The 20,857-nt window shown below is 43.5% G+C and overlaps 3 protein-coding genes across 5 annotated transcripts; 1 reads left to right on the top strand and 2 right to left on the bottom strand.

The window, feature by feature from the left end:
* Window positions 1–1,065: 1,065 nt before the first annotated feature.
* Window positions 1,066–6,520, top strand: spout1 (SPOUT domain containing methyltransferase 1). The gene is made up of 12 exons (XM_030341685.1): window positions 1,066–1,160; window positions 1,255–1,294; window positions 1,730–1,852; window positions 1,989–2,148; window positions 2,254–2,343; window positions 2,433–2,482; window positions 2,591–2,721; window positions 2,827–2,899; window positions 2,994–3,092; window positions 3,180–3,282; window positions 5,781–5,928; window positions 6,167–6,520. Exons 1-12 carry the CDS (start codon window positions 1,113–1,115, stop codon window positions 6,236–6,238), a joined length of 1,137 nt encoding a protein of 378 aa, XP_030197545.1. The 5' UTR covers window positions 1,066–1,112; the 3' UTR covers window positions 6,239–6,520.
* A 31-nt stretch (window positions 6,521–6,551) lies between these two features.
* On the bottom strand, window positions 6,552–15,932 carry st6galnac6 (ST6 (alpha-N-acetyl-neuraminyl-2,3-beta-galactosyl-1,3)-N-acetylgalactosaminide alpha-2,6-sialyltransferase 6). Of its 3 annotated transcripts, none has more exons than XM_030341686.1 (7): window positions 15,813–15,932; window positions 13,697–13,775; window positions 13,312–13,509; window positions 12,619–13,031; window positions 12,251–12,358; window positions 9,367–9,411; window positions 6,552–8,009 (listed from the first exon to the last, which is right to left on the bottom strand). In XM_030341686.1, exons 2-7 carry the CDS (start codon window positions 13,718–13,720, stop codon window positions 7,823–7,825), a joined length of 975 nt encoding a protein of 324 aa, XP_030197546.1. In that variant the 5' UTR covers window positions 13,721–13,775; window positions 15,813–15,932; the 3' UTR covers window positions 6,552–7,822. The 3 variants fall into 3 exon arrangements, with proteins under 3 accessions (XP_030197546.1, XP_030197548.1, XP_030197547.1); XM_030341688.1 differs by having other exon boundaries at window positions 13,312–13,438; window positions 15,813–15,927; XM_030341687.1 differs by lacking the exon at window positions 9,367–9,411 and having other exon boundaries at window positions 15,813–15,931.
* Window positions 15,933–16,158: 226 nt separating this feature from the next.
* st6galnac4 (ST6 (alpha-N-acetyl-neuraminyl-2,3-beta-galactosyl-1,3)-N-acetylgalactosaminide alpha-2,6-sialyltransferase 4) lies at window positions 16,159–19,373 on the bottom strand. The gene is made up of 5 exons (XM_030341689.1): window positions 19,154–19,373; window positions 18,896–19,039; window positions 17,867–18,276; window positions 17,475–17,582; window positions 16,159–17,290 (listed from the first exon to the last, which is right to left on the bottom strand). Exons 1-5 carry the CDS (start codon window positions 19,163–19,165, stop codon window positions 17,104–17,106), a joined length of 861 nt encoding a protein of 286 aa, XP_030197549.1. The 5' UTR covers window positions 19,166–19,373; the 3' UTR covers window positions 16,159–17,103.
* Window positions 19,374–20,857: the final 1,484 nt, after the last annotated feature.

Genomic DNA, 20,857 nt, shown 5'->3' with positions numbered 1-20,857 from the left:
CCGTGCTGTACGATACCATACCGCACCATACCGCACCGTACCGTACCACTTAGCGCCGTACCGCACCTGCTGTTCGGAGAAGATGTCTCTCAAATTGAAGGAGTTTATGTAAAAAAAAAACACCAAAGAATGTATGTCCTTTGTATGTGACGCATCGCCACGCGTGCAGAGCAGGGCTTGAGTCTCAACAGTGTATCCTTTAGTATCAGTTTGTTCCTATAATGGAGCACTAGGCCCCTGCGCGTGGCTCTTCTTCTAGGAGAGGACGCTCAGGTATGAGGCTTTGCTTCATTTTTCACGCATTTAGCAAATAACCTCCAAACTGCACTGCAATTTAAATGTCACTTTTCACAGATATACATTTAGAAATATATGTTTAATCTAAATCCTAAATCTAAATCTAACAGAAATGCCAATTCTCATAAGTATACTAATAAATTCTGACCCCTAATCACATTTCGGGGAGAGGACAATTAGCACATCTGTTGTATTGATTTAGGATTTGAATATTAGATTTAGCATTTATATTTAGGATATGGATTTCAATATCTAAGATTTACCATTTCATTTGGATTTGGATTTAGGATTTGGATTTATATATAAAGATTTAGATGTATAAACTAAATCTATAAAATGTAGCTTCAGATTAAGCATTTCGATTTAGGATTTCGATTTAGATATTAATCTAGATTTCGATTTAGTATTTCGATTTAAGATTTCGATTTAACAGATAGTTCTAATTGTTTACATGTTGGAAAAAGTGACAGCAAAATTGCAGTGCAGTTTTGGAGGGGTGTTAATTTGCTTAAACTGTGAAAATGAAGCAAAGCTCGAGTTTGGAAGTGAAGCATGTTTTCGAGCAGCAAAAGTTTAAAAACGCCCTCCCATAATAGGTTATACATTATTTAAAAATGATAAACCAACCCTGTTCAAATCAAACAAAATAAAATAAAATAATTTAAAATAAATAACTTCGCCACTCTATTTCTGTGGTACGGACATCTGTTTCAAAGTAAAAGCACATCTGGGTTTGTCCCTTTGAGGGCTCTTATTTTGACACGAGGAGTCATGACCCGGATAGAAAAGAATTTCACGTGTTGCAGCATGTAAACATGTCGGACGGCAGCACACCGAAGAGAGCCAAAGTTGAAATAACCCAGGTATTGTACTTCTGCTGCGTTATTCTAGTTGTGTTATAATATGAGATTCCTCTCTTTGGACACTAATGCGACCCGGTGTGTTGTTATCTTACAGAACCATGACAAGGTGGACTGGAGGAAGAAGAAGGCCGAACGTGAGTAATGTTTCGCTGCACTGTGTACCGGTCCTCATGTGGAGGACATCATCCGGGTTGACCTGCGGCCGCCTGGACATGCAGGCATCATCACCTCCTCTCTTACCTATTCATCACCTATAACCACCTCCTCTCTTCTAGAACCTCTTCGAGGAGTCCCTTTTCTGAGCTAATTTTCTGATCTTTAGGACACCATTTCTACACCATTTGTTTACCACGAATGCAACCGCGAAACAATAATGATAATATTATCATCTCCTCAAATACTTTCAATACAAATCAAAGAAATGATAAGGAGTTGAACCAAAGACAGTTTTTTAGCGTAAGCTATTTTTGTAAACAGCGCCGCCGCGTGACTTGAATGGGATGAAGCTGAATAATGTCTCTGAATGTTCCAATCAGTTTAATAACGCCTCATTGTTTTGATTTTTCCAGTGCAAGAGGCCAAGAAGCAGAGGAAAGAGGCCAAGCTCATAAAACAATTAGAAAAACAGAAACAGTCAGAGACCGAGGCAGCTGAGAAGGAGGAGCCGCTGCCACAAAGCCGTTCAAGTCGAGGTACCCCCTGTTTTACTGATCCTCCTCTCTCTTAGCCTTTCTGTTTAGAGTTCTTTAATCTTTATATTTATTGCATGAAATGTTGGCCAACGCTGATCCCTGGTGGCATTAATAATGTGAGGCTGATGCCTTTCAGGTCGCGGGTACACGGTGAGCGTGGCCCTGCCCGGCTCGGTCCTGGACAACGCCCAGTCCACAGAGCTCCGCACCTACCTGGCCGGGCAGATCGCCAGGGCCTGCGTGGTGTTCTGCATCGACGAGATCATCATCTTTGAGGAGCATGGGGAGGATGTCCAGTAGGTCACCGGTTGCATAGTGACTTCCTCTGTTCTGTTTTAATACAAAAATCAATGCAAGTGTGTGCAAGTGCAAGAAAAATCATCTTGCTGTTTTTCTAACAGAAGCGTCGAAGGAGACTACAGGGGGGTTGGGAAGAAGGGGAATGCATGCATTCAGCTTGCAAGGATCCTGCAATACCTAGAATGCCCACAGTAAGTCATTATTGTTCCATCTATTATGAGCACCACTTAATTCATCAACTGTTTAAATGGTGAAAGCTCAACGCCTCGCTTCTCTCCAGGTATCTGCGGAAATGTTTCTTTCCGAAGCATCAAGATCTACAATATGCTGGTGAGTTCGACTTATAAAAAAAACATTCTTTCTTATTATGTTGGGGTTTAAATGTGGGCACATAACTGGGATGTTTATTTTTTTTGAACTGTGATTATCGTCCGATAGGTCTGCTGAACCCACTGGACATCCCCCATCACATGAGGGTGGACGAGGAGGCGGAGTACCGCGAGGGCATCATCCTTGACCGGCCCACCAAGCCAGGCAAAGGCTCTCTGGTCAACTGTGGCATGTGGAAGGTCACCTTTTTCATTCATGTTTTTTGACTGCATCAAACATGATCTCCTGCCTTTTTCTCAGTGAATATGAAACCTAACCATCATATCTGATCATGTTTCCTACAGGAGGTGCAAATCGACAAAAAGCTGCAAACAGGGCTCAGAGTTACGGTACACCTCAATAAGAAGCAGAAAGAAGGTATAGAATTCTATCCTAGCTTTTTACAATGTTTTGAATACAATAAGTGATAATGATTCATGGTTCCAACATTCATTTTGGTGTGTGTCCGCAGAGAAAAGGCTGATTAAGGGCGTGGTTGTCCCCCCTCACGTGCCCCGGACAGAAGGAGGGTTATACTGGGGCTACAGTGTCCGTCTGGCCTCCTGTCTGAGTACGCCCACTGCAGAGTGATGCTGTTAGTCACACCATGTTGTAGTTTGGCCGTTGGTATAACGTTCATGTGTTTGTGTTGACGCAGGCGACGTGTTCACACAAGGTCCACATAAAGAAGGCTATGATGTCACGATAGGCACCTCAGAAAAAGGACGCAACATTGACCAAAGTACATTGCCGGCGTTCAAGTAAGTGTTAGACAAAATATTTAATGCAAGACGGACACCGGAAACATTTGTGACGTAGGGCTGCACGAAATATCCATATATATATGCATCGAAATCGGGACATGTGCGTGTGCAATATTCGTATTGCTTGACTTGCGATATTATAAAAATAATTTTATATATATATATATATATAAAATAATAGTTTATTTTCCATGGCTAATCAACAAGAGAATTCTGTCTGACCAAACGCTGACCAAAAACGGTTACTTTGTCGAGTGTTCCTTGAAATTGTTGCCGCAACAAAAGGCAACACAACTCATTTATATTCCTATTAAATTTGCCAGCATAAAGCTATGTATAATGACTGCAAAACCCAATCTGAGTGCCAGGCAAAGATCAATCTGAGTGCCAGGCAAAACCCAATCTGAGTGCCACGCAAAGCCAAAACAGAAAGCTATTGTTGATGTCTTTGTCAGTGTTGCACCACCAGGAGGGTTTCCAAATACATTATTCAGTGATAAAAAAAACGTCTTCTTTTTTTTGTCATATCGCAATATGTATCACAGCAAGACAGGATATCGTGTTAGAATTTATTTAAAATATGGTGCAACCCAGTGCTTAATTTGTTAAGTGGGTGGTCCCGGAACGCAGAGGGTGGCTGGATCGGCGAATCAGTGCGGGGTTTAGAGGTAATGGAACAAAAAAATATATACACTGCCTACTAGGGTTGTGCTAGCCTGGTCCTACCAGACCATCGTATTTCATTTGTACAGAAGGTCTGGAACTGCTCAATTGACAAACGTTCACTCACTTGGAGGCGGGTGTCTGTAGAAGTTTTAAAATGATTGGATCTGCCCAGTGCCACTCTGGATCTGCCGTAACCAATCGTATAGCGTTTGGTCGTGAAGTATGTCATGCGACGGGACCTGGCTCCTTCACCACTAACGAAGCCAGCTGGAAAATCAAACTTTTCCCGAACCTGGTGGGGAGAAGCGCCACAACATCATGGCCACCAACAAAACTCTGCAAAGCTTGTTCTTGCTCCGGCTTTAATTGATCGATTTTCGGCAGCGATCCAGACCAACAGACCGAATAGCTTCTCTCGTATCCTTCTCCATTGTCTTTCTCTGACTACAACTGAAACTGGCGCGCGACCTTAGACGTCATCGTTCTCAGCCACTCCCTCTGTTCGCTGATTGGACCGCCAGAAATCTGGTTTCCATGGAACACATTCATATTAGGCAGATGGACGATGTCATCGTCCGTCGTGATGGCAGTGCAATGTCGCCAAACTATGACTGTGCGGCTGGAGAAAATGTACAGCGACGCAGCAGCCTCCCTCCGTGAGATCCTGTCCCTAGCGTAGAAAGTTGCCATCACCACTGATGCTTGGAAAGCTTTGATTACGGAGTGGTGCGTGACCGTGACTTTTTTACCGACTGGGTTGTGCCGAATGCGATCCTGCAGACCCGCTCAATACCAGAGAGGCACACTGCGGGAAACAAGAATTTTCGTTTCCAAATATTTATTTTAAAACGAAAATATCTGTTTTAGTGTTTGTATGTTCAATTAAAGGGTAATTCCGGTGTAAAATGGATTTAGCATATGTTTTGTATGATAACGAGTTGAAACGTTCGTTATTGGAGCACAAAAACCGCATATAGACGCTTTCTTCAGTTGGCTGTTTTTAGCCGATTCTATCAAAACACTATAAACTTGGAAAGATGGGGCACTGGTTTTGGTAAAAACTAAATCGCTATTTTAAACCACTTAAAAGGCTAAAAGTAGCCTGACACTTCTTTCGTAGTATAATAAGGGTCTTAACATATAAAATGAGGCATTGAGAACTTTGTAAGTGTACAGATTGTTTATTAAAAGGGACACTTTATACACACAATACCATCAGTAGATCACCCGTTGACGCCATTTTGTTTTTAAGACTCAATAAGTAGATTGACACAGAGCTTGCGTGTTGCTGACGGATGTCACAATCTCTGTGTGTTAGTCGGCCAACGCTGACACATTTTGCCGATTCTAAATTGACATGAGATATTGTAAACGTTCACAATCCTGCTCTGTGATATTTAATTTATCATAATTTCTATTAACTTGTGCGTGGCGCACACGCATGTGGTCATGCATCCTTTTTTAACTCTCTGCTTGCTACTCGGATGCGGCAAATTTCAAAAGTGTCGGGCGTGGTTTGATGGCCCGCTGCTTTTCAGTGCGTCAACAGATCTCTGACACTTTCAAAGGACGTCAAATCTTAATAAACAACATTACATTCTTGGGATTTGTTCTGTAAATTAATATATGCATATTATTATTTTAAACATGTTTTTATTTTTTTATGAGAGGTACCGGATCTGCCCAAATAAGTACCGGAACACAGGGAGGCCAAAATTAAGAGGTGCCGGATTTTGTTCCAGCAGGATCTGGCTCAAATTAACCACTGTGCTGCCCTATATGGCACTAAGTGCTCTCATAAATCCCCGCTTAAATGTATTTCTCTTCAGGCATCTCTTGGTGATCTTCGGCGGCCTCCAGGGTCTGGAAGCCAGTGTGGACGGCGACCAGAACCTGGACGTCACGGACCCCAGCGTTCTGTTTGACCTTTACCTCAACACATGCCCGTCTCAAGGCAGCAGGACCATTCGCACAGAGGTGAGCAGGAACTGGACTCCGTACCCATAATGCTTCTGATACGTTCTATGTGTTTCCTGGTTCATTTGAAGCAGGGCCTCAAACTCGAAACATTTCAACACTCGCACAATAAAATAACTAGGTGCTTGGTCATTCATAAATATCTGGATAACACTGGATCTAAGTCTTGCACTCTATCCCCCTGGATTTGTCAGACAATGGCTCTGTATTTACTTTCCTTCTGATGTTTTCCTTAAAGGAGGCCATCTTAATTTCCATGGCAGGACTCCGGCCGAAGATCCTGTCGGCGTTCTCCAGTGGCGCCGTGTAGAGCCAACACCGCCGGCTGGAACCATGGCCATATGGGGGACTTAGTCGTATTTTTTACATTTAACTTTGTATCTAAATTTTCCATTTCCTATTTTCTGCTGGGGCTTTCGCTGAATTTCGTTTGCCCCCTAATTGCAATGTTATATGGATATATTGTGAAATTCATGTTGGTGTAAGCGATTTTACACAATATCCTATATTATTAATGTTATAGAAAACATACAATGCCATTTCTGTAATGAACAAATACAACATGGACCGAAAATAAAAAGTTTTAAATGCACATGCCTGTTTTAATTGATTAACTCTCTTGCTCTCTCTCTCTCTCAAGATGGAAATTGTTGAAATCCATCTTGCACAAAATTTATTTAGAGATATAAGGCATCTTTCAAGTACAATACATTACCACTAGTCTCCCACATACGGACGGACCTCTCAATATTCTCATGTGAATGTAAGCCCTTAACAAAGACCTTTCAATGTCAAATTCTGCATTGTTGCTTTTTGAATGATTAACCAACTCCTACACGAAGCTTGTCTTATTCCAATGACCACAGTAGAGGGGTCTGATGTTAGTTTAGTTACATTCAAAATCTTCTGTATCTGTAAGTGTTGGATCAAAGCCAGTGAGGAAAAACTACAATTTATCTTATGATGCATGTTTTTTTAGCATGCAACAGAAATGTTACAGATGAAGGCTTTGTAAACGGGTATTTGAAGACCATGCTGAACTGTTTATATAATATGTGGCTTGTAGTGGATCCAGTCCAAGGGTCCATCCTCAAAACAATTGGATTGTATACGTTGCTTTTTTAGAGTTTGTACAAATACATGAACACCTTTCTGAGCGATAGTTGTCCTACATGGATTAAAAAAGTACCCCCAATCCAAAAGTTACAGATTTTTGAATCACATTTTAAACACAAATACTAAAAGACAAATTCATTATTTGACGAAATTAAAGAATGCATCAATTTGCTTTTTAGTGGTTTCTGGTTGATGGCGTTTGTTTAGGGTGTTTTCTGATTAGGTTTACATTCAACTTAACTTGATTGCGATCGTCGTACACATTGTAGCTTGTACAGTGGAGTTCTGGTCCAAAGTAGTATCTAGCAGTACTGGACAACAACCGAAATATAGTGTGTATACTGCAGGATAGGCCATGTCTGTTAAGCCAATCCCATTATGTAAGGGGTACGCATAAGGTATACATGACTTATGCTATACCGCTTAAACAGTAAGATACTGGGATGTCAAGTTGAACAAAAATAAACATAAAAAAATATATTGTGTTACTATGTACAAAACACAAATGGCTGTCACATTTCACGGAACCTGAATTTCTATATCATTTCAACTGTAAACAATGCTTAAACATTTCATGGTAATTTGTTGCAACAGGAATCAGTGTTTATAAACTAAACCAAAAACATCATCATATATCTCTGCTAAGAGGTCACGCATATTGAAAGGTCATGGAAACAGGTCAGCCTGGCCGAGGGTGAAATTCCAGGTAATAAACGTATAAATAAGCAACACTGTGCAGTCCCAAGCAACACCAAGAGGTGGTCTTCTTCTGGTGGCTTCACCACTTTGGATGTGTGAAGGTGATGTTGTATTGCTTTGCCCAGCGACCGAACACCTGTTTCTCGGTGATGAAGCGATGGTGGTTGCCCCTGCGGCCCCGTTCGTTCGTTAAGTATGTCACACATTCATCTGGACCCCGAGGCTTGTAGTAGTGGTAGGGCATCTTCTTGGCCCCAATTTTCTTTCTGAAAGGAAAAACACATGATTGTTTAAACCGTAGGCCTATTTATGGATGGGACCCAGGTTGTGGGCTGTTGATATGCTGCATGGATCTCAGAGCTCATCCATAACAGTTAGATTAAAGGATAAGCCCTACATGTGAGTCTCTGGGCTCTGCGTGTGTAGCCAGTGGGGATGTTAGGGGTACGGGAGGTAGGACCTTTCTACCTGGCTTTGTCTGATAAAAGTTGGATCCCAACAGGCAGTGGATGGCCGGGGGTCCTTATCAGCTGGCAGATGTGTGTTGGTTTGTATGAATGGTGAGCTCCTCATGAGAGGACAGGTAGAGTCAAGTTGAGTAATTGTAATGCTTGCTAGTTTTACATGGCAAACAAGGCATTGAATATTCTTAAAGGATTTGTCCGGTTTGTTGAGACCCCATGTTAATTATCTATGTTGAGATGTAAATCATCCGTGATTCTAGTTTAACTAAACTTCCTCCTTGAATTTAGGCAGTTGGCCATCAATTGACATCCATATGCCCCAAACAAGCATTTCATTACCCACATAAGTGTATCTTTGGTGTCCCAACCCAGGTTAGCTCAAACAAAGTGCCCAGGCTAGGTAGCTTTCTCCAATACTGCCAGCCTAGTAGCTGCATAATAGACAGTGGGATGATTCAGAATTCAACAACAATTCAGCGCATTACAACAATTTGCAAGGGTAAGTGTAGAAGGGTGTTTATTCTTAACAGATTTAAGCAGCCAATTCCTTTAAAACCAAATATAATTTGGCTTATTGGTCAAACATGAATTTCAGAATTTCTTAGCAATTTAATTAGAATATAAATCTTCATTATTTTCTATAATTTGGAAGTGGAGGATAAATGTGCATAAAGTGATGGTAACGTATGGGGTCAGAATTCAAAAATGTATTTTGTGATTTATATATAAATTACTCGCTTCTCACAAATACATTTCAATGCACACACAAATGGATATCGGTATGTTTAAATGTAAAATAAATCCATAACCAAAAATAAGTTTCACAAACACATTTCAGATCCCAGATGTGCCTTGTTTGAAATAAATGTAATATAAATCCATAAATATATTAATTTAAAAGATATTTGCAATTTTCATCAAAAACATATTTGGATGTTGTTACATTTGTATACAAACTGTTAAACTTGAATTAACAAGACGCTTTTCATTTGTGAACTTGTTTGCATTTGTGTGTGAACTGGACTGTATTTATATGTGGATTTTTGAGACTCTCCTGACGTCGCTAGATTCACAAATGCATTTCTTTCAACAAGGAACTCTCTGTAGCCAATCAGATGCCTCCCTCGTTTTCAGCCAATCACATGACTGCAGTTCCAACCTCTGAGTCCAGCCTTCGAGCCTCCCGGTTCCCTCGGTCAAATGTCTATGGGAATAATAACATGGGTTTTTTGAATGATCGTAAAAGTAAAAGCTGCGTCACGTTTTGAGCTACACACTTTTTCCATCTAGTTTCGACTGGGTTTTTGGATTTTCGGTGCTGTCAAAGTAGCAAACGGCACAGACAATGCAAAAAAAAACAGTCACTGCAGTCATGTGATTGGCTGAAAACGACGGAGGCATCTGATTGGCTACAGAGAGTTCCTTGTTGAAAAAATTGCATTTATGAATCCAGCCACGTCAGGGGCCTGTACCACGAAGCTCGCTTAGAGGGTTAGCGAGGTATGTTGAGCTCAAAGCCTGGGTTAGTTGTACCACGAAAGTCGATCTCTTTTAGCGTCGCTGTATCACCATGGTGACTTATGCTTGCAACCAAACCTGGTCGGGAGCAGTTTTTCGGCTTAGTCTAGCCGGAGATCGGCTACTTAAATCGGCGTGCGCAGCTTCCTAGCCCCTCCTCTGACAATGGCGTCACCATTTGTGGGTGTTCCCGTGGACGTCGGCGCACTTCTCGTACAGGCGTCTCTCCGGAGACAGAGGGTTTTACGGGACAGAACCGATCCCTTGACATTGTCTGACGATATTCAGATTTCAGACTTTATTGTCATTGTGCAAACAACGAAATTGGGGTTCTTCATTATGGCGACACATTAGTGCCATAATTCACTAATGTGATAAAAGATGCATTCGGGCGTATTATATTATTCCACACGCGTAGATATTAACTGCGAGCGCGCAAATTACCTCTGCGCGCACAAAACAGCCTCTCTCGCGCGCAAATTACCTCAAAACAGCCTCTCGCGCGTAACAGCCTATCGCGAATGATGTTCTGCTCTCGCGCGCAAATTTAGTTTTGGCCCTATGGGGGAGGGAACCAAGGCAGGGCGGGCTTTCCTATGATTGGCCGTTTCTGAAGCGCGATATTTGATTGACAGCCCTCCTCACATTCAATTCTGAATTGTACAATAAATGGCTGAAACGATAGTTACGTATTGTAACTCCAGATTCTATGAGTATAGGTGCAGCCTTTTAAGTGTCGGCCTCAATGTCCTTTAAATAGCTGAAGAAAAGCTGTTCATTGGGAGCAGAACGTCCGCCGGCGCTCGACTATATCTGCAAAATGCGGACGTCGTTGAGGCACGCCGCATGCGGACGTAATTGAGGCCCACGCTGTTGGTGGTCGGGGATTACAAATCTTTCAGTGCTACGGCTCACGCCTAGGGATAACCCAATAGCGATAGCCTTAAAAGGCTGCGCCTATACTCATAGAATCTAGAGTTACAATACGTAACTATCGTTTCAGCCATTTACTGTACAATTCAGAATGGAATGAGAGGAGGGCTGAGGAGGGCTGTCAATCAAATATCGCGCTTCAGAAACGGCCAATCATAGGAAAGCCCGCCCTGCCTTGGTTCCCTCCCCCATAGTGCCAAAACTAAATTTGCGCGCAAGAGCAGAACATCATTCGCGAGAGGCTGTTACGCGCGAGAGGCTGTTTTCGCGCGCAGAGGTAATTTGCGCGCGCGCAGAGATCATTTGCGCGCTCGCAGTTAATCTCTACGCGTGTGGAATAATATAATACGCCCAAATGCATCTTTTATCACATTAGTGAATTATGGCACTAATGTGTCGCCATACTTCATGAGAGATACAGATTCTCATCAGAGGGTGTTCGTTATTTGATCGTCCTTTTGGACCTTATGTAGACAATGATTACTGTTGCGCATTGTGTCTCCGTGACAGAGTGCTAGAGTGGAGGTAGCGCGTCAGTCTTGAATTTCTGCGCGGGTTCGACTCCCAAGTGACGCGAATTTATGTGAAGCATAAAAAGTCCCAATTCTCATGTATATGGAATACTTATTCACTAAAGCTTATGGAATTATATTTTTGTGCTTATTTCGAACTTGAACCCATATTTTCAAGGCCGTGCTGGCAACACATCTATGGGGGTAAAATGCATGATGACAGACCGGCGAATTTGAACCCCGGTTGCTGGCGTTCGGGTCTACTAATCCACTACGCTACAGCCGCTACCTCTCAGCGGTTGAAAACATGCGATACATTTCTTAAATAGGGTGTATTTAAAGTGAATTCCCCTAAATGATAGAATAAGGCAGGATGGACTTTGCTCATGCATTTTTAAATCATCATCATTCTATTTGGATTGATGCGAACAATTCTGCATTTGGCAAATTTATTTTATAGACAATATGCAGAATCTTTTCACTTATACGCATATAGACTGCTTGATCTATCGTAAAGGTGAGAAAAGTGACGCAAAAAACGCCCCTTTCACGTGAACGCGCACTGAACCTAAAGCGGAAAACCTGGTTCAACTAATTTTAATCTAAAGTGAGCTTCGTGGTACCATTTAACTCTGATTGCGAGTTTCGGCTCTGTCGAGCCAGGTTTTCCAAAGAAAGCCTGGGTATGTTCAGCGAGGTTCACACACAAATGCAAACAAGTTCACAAATGAAAAGCGTCTTGTAAATTCAAGTTTAACAGTTTGTATATAAATGTAACAACATCCAAATACATTTTGATGAAAATTGCAAATATTTTTTAATTCATATATTTATGGATTTATATTACATTTATTTAAAACAAGGTACATTTGTGTGTGGATCAGAAATGTGTTTGTGAAACTTATTTTTGTTTATGGATACATTTTACATTTATACATACCGATATCCATTTGTGTGTGCATTGAAATGTATTTGTTAGAAGAGAGTAATTTATATATAAATCACAAAATACAATTGTGAATCCTTCTCTGTGCATTCATTATTAATGACTGAGACTGTTCTGACCCCATAGTAACTCACCCACAGTGACTGGGCGGCACCATCCCATAGACCTTGATGTTATCACACATCTCGATGGCTAACACCATGGTGAACCAGCCGGTGCTCAGCCACGACTGAGACTTCGCCCTGGAGACAAACCATCATTTGATTTACATGTTTTAAAGAAACAGCATCAATTATTCATTGATGATGCGGCAAATAATAATTTGAACATACAAAAAAAAATAATATATATATATTTAAAAAAAATATATACAAATAATATCTATTTATAAATTGCTATTATATGGTTATATAATATACATCAAATTTATTTTGAATGTTCAGTTTATCATAAAATCAAAATGTTAATTTTTTTTATTTATACATCATTTGAAAACCCCAACCTGTCTCGTCCGGTCTCCTTCTGGAACAGGTTATCGAACTTGCGCATCTTGCTGGGCGTGATGGTGAAGAAGGACAGGTTGCCGTGGCTCATGCTCACTCTCTGGATGAGCCGGTACAGCGTCCCCTTGGCGTCCTTCCCGATCTTGGTGGGCGGGCCCCAGAACACGACCACGGGCTCCCCGGCGGTGCGGTTCAGGAACTCGGCGGGCCGGCGGGCCACGCGGAACACGCTGGAGTGGGCCACCACGCGCAGGGTGGTGCGCTGGCCCACGTCGGCCTGGAAGCCCAGGGTGGGCGCGTCGTTCATGCGGATGACACAGTCGCTGGCGTCGATGTCGCGGCCGGCGCGGGCGCCCAGAACGTGGCTGGAGCTGGTGACCAGGGCACAGCTCCGGCAGTGGAGGAGCATGCTCTGGGGAGAAGGGTCCATGGTCAACCTGACTGCACTCATACAGCGCCTTTCTATCCAACAAGTGCTTTACAATATCGCCAAACATTCACCCATTCATGCACACGTTCACACAGCGACGGCGGTGTCCAACATGCAGGGGCGTCGGCCAGCTGGTCAGGAGCAGTGAGGGTGAGGTGCATGCTCAGGGACACCTCCATTATCTCCAAACGGCAGAGTTCATTGGGCCGGACGGTGAGCGCATCGTGAAGCATGTGAATAGCTCAGCACAGTATAGGCCCACCTTGTTTCCGTAGACGGGCACATAGCCCTCTTTCCCAGCCCATTTCTTGAGGTCGGTGGTCTTCACTGTGCGGGGTCGGCCCGCCACGTGGATGGAGCCGTAGATGATGTCGTTTGAACTGTTAGAGCTGTAGAGTATGAGGAGCGTGGTGAGGAGAAAGATGGCTCCGAAGATCACCATCTTATGACTCTGTTGCCCCTGTTATGGGGTAGGCAAACAACAACAACAACAACAATCAAACAAGTTTGGTGCATCAAATGCCCTACGGCGGTGATGCAAAGCATGGGAGTTATGGCGCAGGCTGCCGCTGCTACAGGGAAAGGCTTTGGTTTGTTGTTTTCTCAGACCTAAACCAAAAATGTGAAACCGGGCCCCTTCCGCTTACCTTTTCTATGAGCCGGGGGGCCATCCTTCCTGGTCCAGATGAGCAGCGGGGGGTCGGCTCGGGGTGATTCTCATCATAACTAAAGTAAAGAACCAAAACAATAACCCTTGCATTTTTAAGAGGTATGGCCTGTAGGCCTTGACAGGTGTAATCTATGATGAGGAAATGTTTTAATAATCCAACTCTTGGTGCGGGAGGCTGCCCATCCATAAGCAGCCTCCTGCTGCTTCTGAGCAGACGGGGATGGAGAGGGAGGCGATGTGCTGGGGGTCCCGGCACGGCCCAGGGACTGGCCCCTCATCAAGACACACGAGGGCCTGCAGGCTGCAGCGACATGCTGCTTGTGCTACTAAGTTGTATGAGTGACCTGGGCCGGGGGGGGGAGGACCCAGAGGGGGACTGGGCCATTGGCTCTGCAGTGAGGAGCCTCTCTCCCAAAATGCCAATGTTTGCATTTTGATAGACCTACAACCGATCAGTGCAGACAAACATGTGACACATCAGGGTCAGACATCTGGGTTGTTTATGAAAGGGCGCTCCCTTAGGGCGCTCCCATAGGGCCCTCTCATAGGGCCCTCCCATAGGGCCCTCCCATAGGGCCCTCTCATAGGGCGCTCTCATAGGGCGCTCTCATAGGGTGCTCTCATAGGGCCCTCTCATAGGGCGCTCTCATAGGGCGCTCTCATAGGGCCCTCTCATAGGGCGCTCTCATAGGGCCCTCTCATAGGGCGCTCTCATAGGGCCCTCTCATAGGGCCCTCTCATAGGGCCCTCTCATAGGGCCCTCTCATAGGGCGCTCTCATAGGGCCCTCTCATAGGGCGCTCTCATAGGGCGCTCTCATAGGGCGCTCTCATAGGGCGCTCTCATAGGGCGCTCTCATAGGGCGCTCCCATAGGGCCCTCCCATAGGGCCCTCTCATAGGGCGCTCCCTTAGGGCGCTCTCATAGGGCGCTCTCATAGGGCCCTCTCATAGGGCGCTCTCATAGGGCCCTCTCATAGGGCCCTCCCATAGGGCCCTCTCATAGGGCGCTCTCATAGGGCGGTCCCATAGGGTGCACCAATAGGGGGCGCTCCTCTGAAGTCATTTTATTAAGACTTCCACATTTAAGATTAAGAGTTATGATGGGCTGACCCGAGCCAGGTCTGCTGCCGTCTGACAGGAAGAGGCCCAACGTCACCTGACCCGCCGGCTGTGACTCAGAACCATCCGGGAGGTAATCTCTGGAAACGGTTTGGTAACTGAGTTACTGTTGGCAGGTGAATGGATGATGTACAGGTATTTGTCTTATCACTGTCAAGGCATCAAGTAGGTCTCTTAGTTCCTTGCTCGAATCTGATTGGTCCGAACAACAACCAACAACTTGAATCCTGGCAAGATTGGATTCTCGCAGGATCGTAATCTCGTGAATCCATCTGCCTTGTGAGATTATGCCATACTCATATGCCAGAGAAAATACAACATGGGCTCGCAGATACGTCTGATTCCCATGTTAGGAAACACAAGTTTCAAAGGCCACTCTTGTCCCCCGGCCTTTCAATACAGTAAAATGCTAGTCATTTCTCAAACAGGCTGTGAAAAACAAAAACCTGTTGAGCGATGGATGATGATTGTGGAATAATGGTGTTGCGTAAATAATATTGTATAGGCCTAAAAAGTAGTTTTTAGAAATTGGTATATAAAGGAACAGCTGTAGGCGGGGTTGTTGATGAATAACAGTGTCAAGATTATCTTGTTCCCTGGCAACCCATCCAAAAAAAATAATTTGCGCAAAGAATCCTGCAAAAAATGTTGCGTGTTGCGCACTTTCTGCGCTCGTCTTGTCCGTACACCAAAACACGCCCTCGATACGCAGGCTAATATATGAAATGTAACCGAGTCTTCATATAGTCCATAGAACAACATACGTTTGAATGGTTTCCGCATCGGCTTGGTAGATTCCATGTATTATATATCTATCTATCTAAATATTCCGTTATGTAGGCCTATTCCAGCTGTTCATACAGGCCCACCTTTAAACAGCCCATCACAATCGCTCCATCACACAGTTGATTTCGCAAAAGATCTTTTTTTTTTTTACAAAATTTTAGTAATTAGACCTACTGCGAAAGACTTACCCTATTCAGGTTTCATGGGTCCATGATCTGTGGATTATTCACGTCTGATCCGTCTCTCCCCCATTTCCTACACCGCAGGGGACTTCTGACGTCATCAACCCCTTCGTCACTGCGGTCTAGGTTCCAAGGGTTGGATACGGTTTTATTATTATAAATTACTCAATGGTATAGCAAGTGTTTCAGGTGCATGTGTTCCAGTTTTGAAAAGTGTTAAAATAATAAATATGTAGCCTTGGAATTAATTTAAACTACGTCATTGTGTGATAAGCGTTTATCATATGGTACAGCCTGTATTTTAATTAACGGTAGCCTACTGCCAATATGATCATTGAGAACAAAAAAATAATTAAATCAGTAGTTACATTTTATTGTATTCCGTTTAATACATTACAGTGTGTAACAATTCAGTTTTGTATGCAATGTTTAAAAAAGAAATATAATCCGAAAATAATGATAATACATTACAGGCTATATTTTCATAACCTGCATTATAATTGATGAATTCTAACGGTTCCATAGAAGGCACCAAGGAATCATCTCCTTTAGTAAAACAGTAGATAACTCACAAAACAGTTAAAAAAAAAAATCACAAACTAGGAAACCTGTACTATATAGTGTTCTAAAATGGACAGCTCCAGTAGTATAGTGCCTTGGATGATTAAAAAATATAAATCATTTTTTACCACTGCAAATGGCTGGTATGTTGTCCTATATCATGTATGAAGTGGCAGAGCAATACAGTTACAAACAGACATAACCCAAACAATGGACATTGTAAGAAGGTGCCTCTTGATGATGTCCAGCACATCAACAGTATTGTGTAGTATTTTACTTAGCTGAGGCTAAATTCACAGAATAATATCGCCACAGTAGGTAAAGCGCAATTTTTTCTTTGGAGTACGACTTCAACATCAACATCAACAAAATAAAATCATTAACAGAATCAGTAGATTCCAGAATCCAGAATTGAAGAAAATGGCTCTGCAGGAGCTAAAGGAGAAAGGCATTCTGGGTAACATGGGGAAATACACTGCAGCAGATCAGAAAGAAGCCCGACAGGGCTCTAATGAAGTGATACATTAGACTACTACGTTATACTATTAGAAAAACCTGATGGTAAACCCTGAAATGATAAGTGCATTCATGTTTTATAACACTATCAAAATTCTCATTTAAGCCTGTTTACCTAGTAACACTTATGCAAATAATGACCAACAGGATGTGTAGACGGTAAACTAGACAACCACAGGGCCCAGGCCCACTGGAGTGGACCCCTCTTTTCCGTCCTGAGCTAGTGGCTCCAGGATGGATGCTTGAAGGTGATTCTGTGGCGCCTGGCCCACTGAGCATAGATGGCCTTCTCGGTGATGAAGCGATGCCCCCCGCGCCGCGCGTGCTCGTGGTATCTGTACATCCTGCACTCAGCCACGTGGCGTCGCTCGAAGTAGTGGTAGGGAACAACACTGTTGTTGGTGCGGCTATCGGAAGGCAGAGGTTTCAGGATTTACATCGCAAGGTCTGGATACGCATGTTCACGTCTCAAAGTTTCAAACCCCCTGCTCATACGATGCCCCGCTACACGTGACCCTATAGGAGTTCTCATCTAAGTTGACATGACAGAGTGAAAGGTATTTCAGGACATGCGATTGAAATGATTCTGACCTGCAGTAGTTTTTGTCGACCATCCCATAGACAAGGATGCTCTCACACACGTCCATGGCCAGTATCATGGTGAAGAACCCAGTGCTGAGGAACGACCCTGTCTTCATTCTGAAGGAGAAGAAACCCAAAAAAATGTATGTATAGATATATGTATGTTGCGCACACACACACACACACACACACACACACACACACACACACACACACACACACACACACACACACACACACACACACACACACCTGACATTTAGTGAGCATTTTATCCAAAGTGTCACAATAGTGTGAGTGCAGACATTCCTTGGGCGGTCCAACCCTTAACCCCGGCAGAACAAATTCCACGATAGACAGGGCCACGATAATATCAAGATAAACTGTCTCTCTGGCTTTACCTATTTTTCCCTGTTTCGTTTTCAAACACTTGATCGCAATACTGAATCCTCTCTTTGGTGAGGGTGTAGATTCCGAGGCCTTGGTGCTCCCGGGCCGTCTTCAGCAGGGCGTTGAACACGCGCCCCTTGCCGTCTTGCCTCATGTGACGCTCAGGACCCCAGAAAACGTAGGTGGTGCCCATGGAGCTTCTGAGGAGCTGGTTCTGTTCTCTCAGCAGCAGGGGGACACTTGTGTGCGACACCACCCGCACAGTGGTGCGATTCCCCACGTCCTTCTCGTACCCCCTTGTGGGGGCCGTGTTCATGCGGAACACACACGCAGCGCGGTCGATCTCCTCTCCGACGCCCGCCCCAAGCATCTGCCCCGAGCTGGACACCAGGGCGCACACGCTGCAGCGCATCTCCAGGAACTAGAGGAGCAGAGGGAGAGAGAGACGAGAGCAGAGGGTATGCTGTGATAACCCTACATCATATAAAGGTCATGCAAAAACCTACAGTATTGATGTAAATATAATATGAATAAAATGAAATAAGAAATCCTTTTCTAATTGTATATTAAACAAGTTGCCACCTATGATGTGCGCACTTTCAAATCTAGGCTGTTTTGCAAGAATAGTGACTGTGGCTGGAGGTTAATGGTCCGAAATCATTGCCTTAGAACGGTCAATGTGACCTACAACCATGTTTGTAGTCGGACACCAACAATTATTCTGTAGCCTTGGCACTACACCAGGGGTGCCTGAACTCTTTGAACCAGGATCCACTATAATTGCCAGGTCCCAGTCTACCCAGATATCAAAGTCCAAATAGGGAGCTGTGTTTATTGGCCAACATACGTTGCCAGATTGACAACATATCTGCCAGCATTTTCATCTGTTGCGCTGGCATTCACCGTCACAATGCCGCCTGCTTGCTACACACACACTTTACGCACGTGCCCAAATCACCGATGCATGTCGCCAACAGTGGGCGCTGGTCAAATCCAGGTGTGCACATGGGACGGTGGGGCGAGTGAAGGAGAGAGCTCACCTGGTTCCTCCCGGCAGGGTGGACCCGGACGTACCCTCTGAGGCCAGTGTTGGGCAGAGAGGCCGGGACATGGGACTGAAGCACATGTCCACCCCACAGTAACAGAAGCAGGCTGAGGCTGACCACACCAACCCAGCAGCTCTTCTAAGGAATCAAATCATAAACCACAATAATCGATTTGGGAGTAACGGACGGGTTTGATTCGTCATTAATCCGACATTTCCTCTGATGAAAATGAGTCATTGAACACATTCTTACCAGATATTTCATATCATAGCTTGTCTCCTATCTTATAGTTTTATGATCATAGCAGACCTCTGATCGGCTGAGTTTCACATCATCAAGAAATTAATCCATGTTCCCCTTTCATGGAACAGCTTATTAGACACTGAAATGTGATTATTATTCTTATTAACATATTTAGAACTGTTTACAACCACTCCATTAAAACCTCCCGCACATCGCTGACACTGTCAAATACCTCTTCTTCTTCTTCTTCTTCCTTTTGGTTTTATTGGCAGTTGGCAAACAAACATGTGCATTACCGCCACCTACTGGTTTATTTATGCGTCTTTATTTACTATTGTAACCCTGAGTTACCCGGATTTCATATTTTCTTTATCAAATGTGTTTCTTTTAGATATCCAAATACGTGCCTATAGCATCTATCTCCTGACCTCTTCCTTAATATATTCACCAACTCATATCTTTCTTTAATTTCTGCCAACTTATCCTGCATTTGTCGTCTCTCTACTTCATACTTCCTACAGCTGTTCATTACATGATCTACCGTTTCCTGCTCCTCACAATGATCACACCTCCCTGTGTCATGTTTTTGAACAATAAATAGCGATGCATTTAGCCCTGTATGTCCAAATCTCAGCCTTGATATTACGGTTTCTTCCCTTCTGCTCCTTCCTGTTTCCCTGGCCTCTCCTACTTTCCTCTGAATTTTATAAAACCACCTTCCCTTCCTCTCCTCCTCCCACCTCTTCTGCCATTTCTCCTTCATTTTCCTTTTAATTATGTTTTTACCCTCCATCTTGCTGATATTTATACGTAATTCAATTTCCTCACATTTTGTTGCCTCTTTTGCCACCTTATCTACCACCTCATTCCCTCTCACTCCAATATGTGCCGGTACCCACACAAACACCACTGTTATACCCATCATCTCTATTCTATATAAAATCTGTTTTATCTCTATTAAAATGTCCGGCCTGCTATCCGACTTACTGCTCTGTAGACTGGTTAAAACTGAACTTGAGTCCGAACATATTAAAACACTTACTGGTCTAGTTTCCTCTACCCAATGTATTGCCAATAAAATTGCAATCATTTCTGCTGTATACACCGATACTTCATCACTGACCCTTTTACCCACCCGCACCCGAAACTCCGGGACCCAAAATGCCACTCCTACTTTACTTTCTGCACTCTTTGATCCATCTGTATATATCTTTACATACCCATAGAACTCATCAATATACTCCTGCACACTTATGGCATTACAAACAAACTCTCTATCTTTATTTTTCCTTTCTAAAATTGTCAGATCTACTGTAGCATCTGGAAGAATCCAGGGTGCGAGTGCTGGTATTGGTACTGTTGGACTAAACTGTATCTTTTCAATTCCAATTTCTTTTGCCCTCTGCACTGCTGTCCAACCAAAATTCCTAACTTCCTTTTTCTCTTTTTCCCAACTAGGTTTTAACGTGTCTTGCGCTGGATGTTCCTTGCTATGTCCTTGTAAATGCACCCAGTATGTCAGTGACAATTGCAGCCTTCTCAGATCAATAGGCATGACCCCCATTTCTACCTGCAGCGCAGCTATAGGTGTTGTTTTAAAACCGCCTGTACATAAACGCAATGCCTGATTCTGTATCCCTTCCAGTTTCTTCATATGTGTCTCTGCTGCTGCCCCATATACCACACTCCCATAATCTATAAACGCTCTAATTA

This window comes from Gadus morhua, chromosome 19 (assembly GCF_902167405.1).
Source record: "Gadus morhua chromosome 19, gadMor3.0, whole genome shotgun sequence".
Taxonomy (NCBI): domain Eukaryota; kingdom Metazoa; phylum Chordata; class Actinopteri; order Gadiformes; family Gadidae; genus Gadus; species Gadus morhua.
Note: the sequence above shows the minus strand (reverse complement) of the source record. Positions and strands in the feature narration are given on the sequence as shown.

Bases quoted from the DNA above. Each gene is read 5' to 3' on its own strand.
- spout1 (XM_030341685.1), top strand. From the start codon at position 1,113: ATGTCGGACGGCAGCACACCGAAGAGAGCCAAAGTTGAAATAACCCAG. The intron at 3,283-5,780 runs GTAAGTGTTAGA...ATTTCTCTTCAG, and splicing joins AGTACATTGCCGGCGTTCAA to GCATCTCTTGGTGATCTTCG. The intron at 5,929-6,166 runs GTGAGCAGGAAC...TTTTCCTTAAAG, and splicing joins GCAGGACCATTCGCACAGAG to GAGGCCATCTTAATTTCCAT.
- st6galnac4 (XM_030341689.1), bottom strand. The intron at 18,277-18,895 runs GTGAGCTCTCTC...CTGCTCCTCTAG, and splicing joins ACCCTGCCGGGAGGAACCAG to TTCCTGGAGATGCGCTGCAG. The intron at 17,583-17,866 runs GTAAAGCCAGAG...CTTCTCCTTCAG, and splicing joins AACGAAACAGGGAAAAATAG to AATGAAGACAGGGTCGTTCC.
- st6galnac6 (XM_030341686.1), bottom strand. From the start codon at position 13,720: ATGGCCCCCCGGCTCATAGAAAAG. The intron at 13,510-13,696 runs GTAAGCGGAAGG...ACCCCATAACAG, and splicing joins CCCCCCGGCTCATAGAAAAG to GGGCAACAGAGTCATAAGAT. The intron at 9,412-12,250 runs GTGAGTTACTAT...TTATTCCCATAG, and splicing joins GTGCCGCCCAGTCACTGTGG to ACATTTGACCGAGGGAACCG.